Source organism: Pteronotus mesoamericanus, unplaced genomic scaffold (assembly GCF_021234165.1).
Source record: "Pteronotus mesoamericanus isolate MK-2021 breed Mesoamerican mustached bat unplaced genomic scaffold, CSHL_Meso_final contig_94, whole genome shotgun sequence".
Taxonomy (NCBI): domain Eukaryota; kingdom Metazoa; phylum Chordata; class Mammalia; order Chiroptera; family Mormoopidae; genus Pteronotus; species Pteronotus mesoamericanus.
The window spans coordinates 17288018-17300019 of NW_026555285.1; the positions used below are offsets into that span (position 1 = coordinate 17288018).

At 35.1% G+C, this 12002-nt stretch overlaps 1 protein-coding gene across 3 annotated transcripts in view; it reads left to right on the forward strand.

Annotated features, from left to right (window-relative positions):
- TDRD3 (tudor domain containing 3) overlaps window positions 1-12002 on the forward strand; it is a 157465-nt gene that overhangs the window by 53729 nt on the left and 91734 nt on the right. For all 3 annotated transcript variants that reach the window (XM_054586408.1, XM_054586409.1, XM_054586410.1), the window contains exon 3: window positions 3214-3279. In XM_054586408.1, coding sequence (XP_054442383.1) covers window positions 3214-3279 — 66 coding nt within the window. The remainder of the gene's footprint in view (window positions 1-3213; window positions 3280-12002) is intronic.

Genomic DNA, 12002 nt, shown 5'->3' on the forward strand with positions numbered 1-12002 from the left:
TTAAGGCAGCAGTCCTCAACCTTTTTCGCACCAGGGACCGGTTTCATGGAAGATAGTTTTTCAGAGGACTAGAGTGAGGGGCTGGGGAAGACAGGGGGCTGGGGAAGACAGGAGGCCGGGGAAGACAGGAGGCCGAGCTCACGTAGTAATGGGGAGCAGGGAGGTTAAGGACCCCTAGTTTAAGGTATGTCTTGAATTTTTTTCCAATTTTTGAATGATTGTTGATCACTAGTTAAGAAAGACTTGCATTATTGATTCTTAATGTATATCACTTATTACATATGGGAATAAAATCCATACACAAACATTCTTATGTTCCCTTTCTCTTGTGGGGGACACACTGAGCTCGTTCCTTTAACCAGCAATGAATAATGCAATAAGATGTACACAGAGTTTCTGCCCAGGAAAGTCTATTAGAGCCAAGGCTTTCTGTAGACTGCTCATGAAGGTACTCTCTCCCTACTTGAAACAAAATTCTAGACTCCCCCCGCCCTCCAGAAAAAGCACGTATTCACCATAAATCACATTGTTTATACAGATAGTCTAGGCAGTGAACCACATTTTTAGTTAGGAAATGTTTCAAGTGCAAAGTTCCTAGATACCAGACCATTGCCAACCTTGCAAAAGCAGGCCCTTATAAAGAGAATAGCTTCTGAGCTGCTAAGTGACTATTTTCTGTGCAGATTTTTATGTTGAAAAGAGGGTTCTTAATTTTTTCCATTGCAGAATAGGGAATAAGAATATTAAGAAATGACATTGAGATCCAGCATGTAGTTTTGGTTTCAAATACCTGAATTATTCAGAAAAAAAGTTAAATGCTAGCCCAGTCTTACATTTCTGAATACTATGTATTAGTAAAAATTTAGAAACAGATTTTTTGAAGATTCTATATCATATATAAAGTGACTTGCCAAATAAGCGTTTTGCTGAACTTAAATAAATAGAAATCTTTTGTGTGTGCAAATATGCATGTGTATTTAAAAGTTAAATATTTCTTTTGCATAATTTTTTATGTTCTATATGAGTGTATTCTTGGTTCTATTTACTAGTGATCCTGATATAATGGCAATTGATTCATTTGTCTTGTACAAGGCAATTGAACATAGTCTTGTAGTGCTATAAATTGACTTTGAACTTAGTATGTTTAAAGATTTGGTAAGTCATTTTCATTTGCTAAGAGCAATGAAATAACATTAACTATGTGTAGGTATGGCATTTTAAAAGTTATTTAAACTTTGAATATGTTTTCTCCTTTGAGCCTAACAACTTTGTGAGATAGGGTTGGTGATTCTCCCATCTAACCTCCCATTTTATAGAGAAATAAATTAACTGGATTTAGAAAATTTTGACAGTATTTAAGATCATATTAGTTAATGATAGTTTGCAGTGAATCAAATTTTAGTCTAATGCTCATTTCTACTTTATTTCAATGCATCATTTTCATTTAGTTTTGTTCATAAACCAGAAATTTCAAAAACCAGAAATGAGAGACCATGGTATATCATAAAATTTGTATATATTCTGTTTCTCATATATTATATTTAAATATTTCAGCATTTGAGTGACTTCAAAATAATGCCTATGCTTTTATGAACTGTTAGTTGTATTATTTACTTAATGGTTATACATTTCCAGATGATAAAATGTACATGTTTTATATTCACTAAAATAAACATGATAGTTAACATGAATTAAATGCTTACTCTTTGCAAGTCTTTGTGTCAAGTGCTTCTCATGCATTAACATTTATTTACTCTTCAAAACAATCCTAAAATAGGGAAAGGTAGTATAAGAAAGTACTTTTCTTCCATATATCACTCAGTATTTTCAAAGTAAAAAGGCTATGATTTGATATGGTTTATAATTTTTTCACTGTTGTTGGAAGGAGGTTACAAAAAGAATAGGCCCATAGCACTGTTATACAAATGTTTGGATTTGGGGCTTAGTGTGCCTGGCGGTTTCATTTGGTGAGTTTTAGTTGAGGAGTGATTCCTATATTATATTGAGAAATAAATAATGAATCATGGTAATAAAAGACTGGAAAGATCTGTGGGGATTGCATAACATGAACTTCTTTCTTAAGCTGACCACATATGGATATTTCAAATAAAATAACATTCTATTATCACAGGTGTTCAATAATAGCTAAGACTATCCTACTTCTTTATATGTATTCCTTTGATATTATAATAATTTTAGTCATCTAGTGTTTTCTTTTTAAATCTAACATAAATTTCTCCCTTATAATTTATGTGATTAAAGGCACCCTATTTTATTTTGCTTTAAAGTTTGCTACATTTTAAGGAATAGCAAAATAATACAATTTGTTAATCTAACCTTACACTCTCAGTTTTCAAGATAATATCTTAAATAATTAGGCCTTTTTCATGAGTATTGACAGTTTTCCTGTGAACAAATTTCTTACCATTCCTTTAGTTTTTAATTCCTAAAGAAAATGAAAATCCTGAAAAGTTCTGCTTTTTATGAAGACTATGTAATTGAAGTTCTGGTTTTATGTCAGAAATGCAATAAGTCTATGTTAGGTCTTCCTTAACTTTTCCCTTTTCATGTTCTACTTTTTGGTTTGCTGAGTAATATGTATTTCTGCATTTTCATGCAGTTATTTGCTTACCAACTTCAATTTTTATAATTCATTTAAGCAAATTAAATACATTTTTACTAAGTGTAAGTCTGACTATAACTACTTGCTGTTGCAGTAGAATTCTTCCCTGAGATATTTGCATGTTATTATATAGCTTTGTTATGTTATGGGTATTATAGCCAATAGAATATGTGTTTTCATGTCTCTGCATATCAAGCTTATATAGGATTTAATTGTCAAAAAAGTATACTTTGTATGAATTCATTTGGTTTTGGATTGTGTCATTATTTGTATAGTAAGGCTATAGTTTACATAAAATAAAGTTTTAGAATTCAATTGAGATTTAGGGAGTTAAAAGGTTACCTAAAGAGATATGACCAGCATTAAGGCTATCTATGTATTAATGTTCAACCTACTGGTACACTTTAAATAACATATGTGTGGATCTATGTTATTTGAAAAGATAGATTATATATGTAGATCTCATAATCAGCTAAAAGACGTTTATTTAAATTTTGCTCCACACACTTTAACTTTTGTTTGTGATTGGGATTAAATTTAGATTAACTTTTCTTTATAATTATATTTTAATAATAATATTTTTATTTTAGACAGACTTGAGAGCAATTGGCAAGAAATTCCTCCCCAGTGACATCAATGGTGGAAAAATAGAAAAGGTAAAGAAAAATGTTAACTTCTTAAGTTATGCTAACTGCAGTAAATATTAATATACACTAAATTACTGGAATTATTTTTTTGTCAATAGAAAATGCAACTGCAAAATATTTTGGAGACAAACAAGTCACAGAGTGATATCCTATACACATGGAAAATTATTAGGACTTAAACTTTTAAACTTTTGATGATATAAACATTTTTTTAAAGACTTTTGTTTTAAGAATTATAAGTATGGCATGTTAACATGTGAGACTTACCAGATGTTATCAGAGCTCAGAAGAAAGACCTTTTCATACCTTTTTATTTTAGTTGCCTTTTACCAGGTTTATTTACTGAACTTATTAATATAAGAGTATAAGATTGTAAGAAAATATTAGGAGTAATTTGGCAAAGCCATGCATGAATTTGGTTATTTTTACTATATTGGATTTACATATGTGTAAATATATGTATTTATGTTACAATTTTTTTCAGTGATTTTGTTTTTTAAATTCAAGGATACAATGTTCAGATAACAACTAATCAGCCTTTAATTTCTTACTCATTCCTATTTAATTTCTTCTTTTGATTTGAAAATGCCTGCACATTGAGGCAGCCAAGAATTTTTCATTTATTTTTGGTCACGTGCTATTGGTCTATGTGCTGTTGGTTACTTTTTGAATGATTAAGAAACATCATTAACCCTAATTTAAATAAATACTTTCAATGTGTATGTTTTGTGTTTGAATAAGTATTCTTGTTTTAACACTCATATTTAAAATATAGTTAATGCACCACAGATATTTTAAATTTTAGATAATTTAAAGGTCTATTATGTAACAACATTTTTCATGTTGCTAGTATTAGTTCATTTATGCTATAAATGGTGTTTGTTTAGAACCATAAGAGTTTCTAATTCACTCTAGTTTTTTTGAGGCAGATACTCAGAGAAGAGGTTCTGTAAACTCCTCAGCAATTCATTTTATTGTTTAACAACACTGTGCCAGCAACCTTTGATTATAATTTTACCTAAATTTCTTATGCTGCAACTTAAAGCCTGTAATGTCTTTATCTTCCCTCATGGGAAATGGAGAGCAGTTGGTTACCTGCCCTTGGGGATGTGCTTCATATACTGAAAGACTTGTCAATGTCACTGCCACAGGTTTCTTTTTTGCTGAAGCCATTTATCTTGGTTCCCTTGTTTACTCTCAGTCTCAAGTTTTTTCTTCAAATTCATTGTTCTCGGAGTCCTCTCCAGTTTCTTCACATTTCTATTTTTCGGTTGTGGAGCAGCTCTCAGACTTCACTGTCCGCCAGGATCACCTTGAGGCTTGGCTGAGACCCCACACTCCGACCTCCACCTTCACCCCACCCCTTGGCTTCCGATTTAATTAAACTGGGATAGAGCCTGAGAATTTTTATTTTTGGTCGAGTTTCTGTGGGATGTTGATTCTGCTTGTCCAGGAAGCATATTTAGAAAATTACTGAGTTACAGAACCCCAGATGAGGGAGCAATCTCAGACAAGTCTAATCAGTGCAAAAACTCCTTACAGGAAAAGTAACTAATATCAAAGCAGTGTCTGCGCATGTTGCACTAGTTTATTTAAGACAAATCTGAAGGTTTTTGGATTTTTTGTTTTCCATTTTCTCTTTATGTGTGTCTTTAGGGATTCTGAGAACCCACCTCTGTTCTAAACTTAGGGGGCTGGTGAAGATAAGACTTTACTCTGCTCTCCACTTTCTCAGAACAGTTTTTCCTTTAAAAACTTTTATACCATGGTCTTTTTAGGATTTCCTTTGAATTTAGCTAACAACACTAAAAATCAACTTTAAAATCTTTGAATGTAGACGTTTTTGTGCCAAATTTTATCCTTTAAAATATTCTTAATGCTAAGTGACTGTATACATAAAATGAGAAGATAAGAAAAGTAAAGCTCTTTTCACATGGAACAAATTGAGTTTGATAACCTCTTTCTGCTCTTCCTCTTTGATTATATTTTCCTTTCACTACCTACTTCTAACATCAAATATACTTCTCTTCACAGTATTAGTGAAGGTGTTTTGAAAAATAATTTAATAGAAATTTTAGAAGCTGATCCACAGAGATTGCTCATTTTATTTGCTTTTAGTGAAAACTCCATATAATATATAAAAATATAGCTATTTTAGGCCAGAGTGAATGTTCAAGGAATATATTTTTTATGTGAATTGAATTGTTTGTGCTTTGTAAAATAAGACAGCCACTTTTTTGTGCCTTGGTTGGAATGCTTATTAACCAGTATTTTGTTATGTTAATGGTGAATGAATCATTACAAAGACATGGCTCCAGTCTCCAAATTATATATATTGTAGTTCTTGTTTAAAATAAATTTTAAATAAAAAATGTTAAATAAATTTGTTTAAATCTATGTGTAAGATGTAAGGCAACATATACTAAATGCTGTATATTAATAAGTAATCTGCCTATTCTCTTGAACATTTCAAATTTTGGTATAAAATAATATTAATTTCTAGTTTCTTCTTTATATTAATAAATAAAGAATGAACGAGTGAATGAGTGAATGAGTCAGGTTAACTAGTGTCTTCCAAATAGATCATACTGGAAATTAACTTTCCAAAAACTAATGTAGACAGAAAAGATAAAATATAAGATAGGCTAGCTGTCTCAGGAAGCAGAGGCATGGTTGTGATGTGTTTCAGATAGTGTGTGGAGACAGCGGATAAAATGACAGGGACTGGCAACATATTAGAAAGATACATATTTTAATATCATTGGACTAGACTTAAATCCTGATTCTCCTGCTTATTACTTTTTGTCACTTCTAGTAAGTTATTTAATCTTGCTAGGTTTTAGCCCCTTATTATTCAAACATTTTCTCCCTCACAACATTGAAGAGTGACATAGTAAGTGTAATGCAGTACACATGGCAAGGATTGAGAATTATGAGCAATTTAGGATGGCGTTTTTGTCTTGGAGATCTAAGAATGCATAAATCCTCATAACCTTGTTTGGGTATCTTGTTACTGAGAGATATCCAAGGGCAAATGGATACTTCATTATCAACTGGATTTTGACCCCCACCCTAATACAGAACGCTATTGCTTGCACTATTGTTAAGTTCTTCTGATTGTAATAGAATGAAGGCAGGCCAAAAGCCCTACTCTGACTATTTCTACTAAGTTGCAAGCCCGCCGGTGATACTACAATTTTTAAGAGAGAAAACCAAAGGAAAATGTGAGGATTGGAGAGCATTTGCCCCAATATTTAAGAAGCAAATAGTTAAGAAGCAAGAAGCAGGCAGAGGCTGTGTTAGGAGCTGCCTTACTTAGTCTGTGTTGTCCCTTCTAAAGGACCTCAGCCATGTGTCTTCCAAGCCCTATGGAAGCTTATTCATTAGGCCTCAGGGCCATACAAAGTTGTGGAGAGTCTCCGGGAACAGAATATAATTTTCTTTGGAGGAAGATTAAAGTGCAGAGAGGAGTCTTCCAGCGTTCTCTCTTGCATGTCCAAAAACAAATGCTCACATGGTGTGTGTTGTTTTTATTATAATTAATGAAACTTATATAACACCATTCTCAACATTTGGGAATATGACAGTGGGAAGTAGGAATGGAGAAGTGGTAGATCTGTGATGAGGTAAGAAAGGTGGTAGGTCTGTAGTTAGGAGGAAACAGTTAATCCTGGACCCATTGAATTGCATCGTTCTTGTTTGGAGGCACATTGGGGACCTTCAGTAGGCCATGGTGGTTCAGAGTTTGAAACTGGTCTTAATAATTGCTATTAATTATCACTGACTAATTTGGGAGAAAGTAGAAATGGCAAAAAGATCATGTAACTTTATTATTAATATAGTTTTGCTCAGGTACTTTTCCCTTTCCTTCCATTCACTTCTCAACATTATTTTGCAGTTCTTGTATTTTCTCCATAACCTTGATGCAAAGCTTTCAGACAAATTTAAAAGTGGAAAAAGTGGGAAGATGACATTTTCTCTAGGCTTCCAAGCCTGAGAGATTTTCCCATAGGCAGTTTATGCTTGCTTTTTAGGCCATAAAGATTTCAAGAGTGGAGGGCTGTGTGGCAGGGAAGCCACATTTTGCATCTTACCTTCTGAGTTTTTCAGGACAGGCTTAGCATTTCTCAGACGACACAAAGTCCTGAAACATGGTAACTTGTAAGCTAAAAATCATGGGAAAAGCCATGACACAAAAGAAATGAAACTATAATTCTTTTAAAACTGTTTAATATTTTTCATATTCTTCTCTAAGCTTAATATTTAGCTCTGTTATTTTTCAGAGTTTTAATCTTCCAACCAACATGTAGGAATCAATTATAAAATAGAGGTTTATGTAAAAAATTTGTTACCCAGTCCAGCTATATGATGACATTATGCATTAATGTGGAGCCCTAACAGGAAGGGCTTTCAATTCTGTATTTACTTTTTTCATGTAAGGTCTAGGATTGACAGGTTGTGTATGCCTTTTTAAATGTGAAACTGATTAAAGACTTAATTTTTCCAAATAGAAGTGACCCGCTCAAAGCTTCGGCAATCCCAACATCAGCCACAAGATGGCTTCACTGCCTTAAAATTTACAGTCTGGAAATTAGATGTTTTTAAAAAGAAAAATAATAGAAAAAAATTAAGTTTTAACTTCACTGAAATGGTATTGTTTCATAAATATTAGTTTATTCTGTGCTAAATAAAAGACTTTACTACTGTGCCTTTTACTGAGCTATTAAAATTAAACATGCACTTTTCAGAACAGTGGATTAGCTGAAAGCCTGATTGTACCATGCTTTATTTTTAAGTGCTTATTGGTCATTATTAATAAGAATTCTGTGGAGTTTAAAAATGACTGAACAAAACAATATATATTGGATAGATATTCTTCTGATAATTGAAAACAAACTGTTCACCATACTTTCTACTTTTTAAAAAAAATTCTCCCAGAGAATAAAAGGCTAAAGAGGTGAAGGATAGAGATGTGGAAATAGGCAAATGACATGAGGAGGAGTGTTGTTTTTGACAGGGAGTCCCATAGTGTTTTCTTTGTATTTCTTTTGCTGTGATTACTCTGAATGATTGAGTAAAAGAAATTGTGTGCTGGGCTGGTACTTTGATGTATAAATTGTTGCTTTTTACAGAGGATTTTAAGTTTGGGAAAAGCTAGCCATGACTGTGTTGTCTATTTCTAAATTACCAAGCATATATTTTCAAAGTGAGACTTTCAGATCTTCTTTGGTAAATTTATCATCATAACCATGATTTAAAATGTTCTTGTTTTAAAATTTTCAAAGTGAGACTTTCAGATCTATTTTGGTAAATTTATCATAACCATGGATTTAGAAATTTCTCTTTTATTATTGTATTGACTTTTTTTAAAACATTTAAACTCTCTTGCTGTATATGAATATCACTTGAAAAATTTGAGATCGGGATTTGAGACTACTTTCCCAAAGCCTTTTCTTTCAGTATCCCTGATACGATTGACCCGCTTTCTCTTGATCATTTTTGGTATAAGTCCCTAACTTATCTAGAAGAACCCTGGTTTTTGGGAAACTCTTCTCATTTTCATTGAGAACGTACTCTGTGCCAGGTCCCATGTTAAGTGATTTATATGAATTATCTATATAGTCTTCAGAACAGCACTGGAAACAGAAATTATCACTGCCACCCCTTTTACTTTAGAGATAAGGGAACAGCAGCTTCCTTAAAATCAGCCTTGTACTGCTGCAGCACCTTGATAATTGCCATGTGAATGGAATGCCTGTCCCTCAGCTGCCAGGCAGACTACTATTTATTCTTCAAACCCCAGCTCAAATGCCACTTCTCTTCTAATTTTCTTGACCTTTTTTGAGAAGGTTTAACTTTGAACAGCTAATATTCCCATTGCCCTTTATACCTACATCTGCTTTTAGTATGTAAAAAATTTAGAATAATTTTAGAATGTGTAATAGAAAGAAGACAGACTTCACTGTAAGACAGAATTTGAATTCTAATTTTGCCTCTCCAGGTGAGTGACCTCTGGCAAAGTATTTTATCCTCTGCCCTCTATTTTCTCATTTAAGATACACAAATGATCCTAACATTGTAGTTCTGGAAATAAACTAAATAACTTATGTAAAGATCCTGCCACATGTTTAGCCCATTTGTTAAGTGCTGAATAAATTATCACAAAAATACAAGGGAATTCTTTATTGAGCAGTTTTTGAATGTGTATTTGTGCTAAATTCAAAGGGTGCAGAGGTAGCAGGACAGCTCTCCCTAATGAAAGATTAAGAAACCAATGCTGTCAACATAGTGAAACAAATGCTATGTCAAAACTACATACAATGAAGGGGCAGCTGTGTCAGCTTGGTGAGGTGGGGGAGGTTGCTTTTCTTGCTAGACTGTTAGTTTTTGGAGATGTAATTCCCAAAGAGGGAACAGTGAGCAGATCCCTGTCTGGGGGCACATTTAAAATCTTAGAGTAGGAGGGTATATATTTGTGTATAGCTATGTAACCATGCAAGCTAGGGCTCAGCCACTTGGTACCTTCAATCTACATGATGCAACAATTAGTGTTGAAGGAAACAGGTTTTTATTAACAGGGTTAAAACCTTGGGGAGTGTTGCTGAGAGTAATCCTGCTCAGAGCCCTTCTCTCCCATGAGACCCAGACTTTCCTTGCTTCTCAAAAGACTACAAGCCAAAACCATGTCCAGAAGTTCCCCATATCCTTATCTGTCCATCAGCTGGTCAGGCAAACAGATCTCCATCCTCTCTCTGGAATGTGCGCTGGTGGGTTTCAGAATCACCATCCTCTCCTAGCAGCTCTCTCATTAAAGATCTGGGGTGCACTGTCCTCAGCTCCATGTCGCTGTTCAGGAAACCATGTGCTGTATTACTCTGCCCCTCTGTGGGACCCTGCATCCAGGATGCTCCCATCCTCTGTGGGGTCTAAGCCCCTGGTAGGCCCTGCATCTCCTGGTACCACAAGCACTACTGTCTGTGTGGGGAGCAGGGCCAGAAACCCAGAACATCCAAATGCCAAAAACCCAGAGGGAGACAAAGCTTTACACCAAGCTCTAAAGTCCCGTACCAGAAGTCCTCATACCAAGAGAGTGACTTCTTCATATGTTGTTCAGAGAGGCAGATGTCTGCAACTCAGCATTTCCGGTCACATTTCAGCTCCAAGCACCTCTCACATATCTGAGTAGCCTGGCCTGGCAGGTCCCCACAGCCCCATCAGCTCTGTCACCATCTTCTCCAGGCAAACCTCCCAGGTCGACTGACCTCATGGCTTTCTTACTGACCTTTGGCCTGCCCTAATTTAAATGGTCAGCTTGGAACTTCCTATGTGATCTTGTATCTGGCTCTTCCTATGGTGTGTTAGTGTCTGCTATTTTTGTTAGCTCTGTAGTGTCTTTGACCCTCTTTTGGCTGCCATCTTTAGTCAGGACAAGAGTTCCAAGTGACACACAGGCATCAGGAAGAGCATCTGCGCTCCTCCCCTCGGCCCCCGGTTATGGGACAAGTCCCTGTGTTCTCACAGTCACTACACAGTTCGCTCTGGGCAGCAGCCTTCTTCCCTTCAGGAAGGCACGGCTATTAATTTGCCTTTGTTATGCAGTGTGTCTTAAATACTGTACCCTCCACTGTTCCCTGCCCCCAATTCTGCCTGAAGGCAGGATTGTGGAGGTGTTCCCCTATTTTCAGGGGTCCCGTGCTCTGTACCCTGTTATAGGTATACAGGTGATCCTTGAACAATGACGGGCGTTAGGGGTGTCACCTCCCATGCCTGCACAGTCATAAATCTGCATATAACAATTTTGACTCCCCAGACGCTTACTAATAGCCTGCTTTTGACCAGAAGCCTTACTGGTATTATAAACAGTTGGTTAACATGTTTTGTATAGTACATGTTAATACACATACTATATTCTTATAATAAAGTAACCAAAGGAAAGAAAATGTTATTATGAAAATCATAAGGAAAACATATTTATAGTATTTATTGAAAAATCTGTATAGGTGGACCCATGCATCCATGCTGTTCAAGGGTCAACTGTACACACACACACACACACACACACACACACACACACACATCCACCCCATATGTGGTATCATTATTTCTATTTGGAAAATAAAACCAAAACAGTCATTTATTGTACAAACTATAGGAAATAGAGCTTGGCAAAATCTTCTTGACTGATAGCAATGCACAGAAGATGAATATAGTACTTAGAATTCCTAGAACCTTAAGTCTTTTCCTGTGTTTGGAGGGAATTTTCCATATTCAGGGTCTTGGTGCTGAAGAAGAAAATGCCAGATACTTTTTCCCCAGTCTCCTTTGCCATGCATATATATACCTCAGTTCTGCTAGTCAGGTTTAGTTGCCCTGGACTTGGACTTTTTCTCACACAAAAAAGCCAGAACTATGGCGAATCCTCTCTGAGTAGTATAAGCTGTAGCAAGATTGAATTTCTAGGGTAGGTATCCATGATCAGTGAGATCCATAGTACAAGGTGTGGAGCTAGATGCTTGCACTGTGCTGGATCGAGCTTTGCAGCTTATGAATGCTGATTGTCAGCATCTCCTCTCAATTTAGAATTTAGTAACATCCAGTTGGTCCTTAAAATCAGCCATGGACATGGTAAATACTACAAATTAGGGCTTCTTCTTAGCTCCCCAACCCAGAAGTGTTATACCAACACACTGTTTTATATTGAGCTTTTTTCTTACTGTGTAGGCTGTAGACCT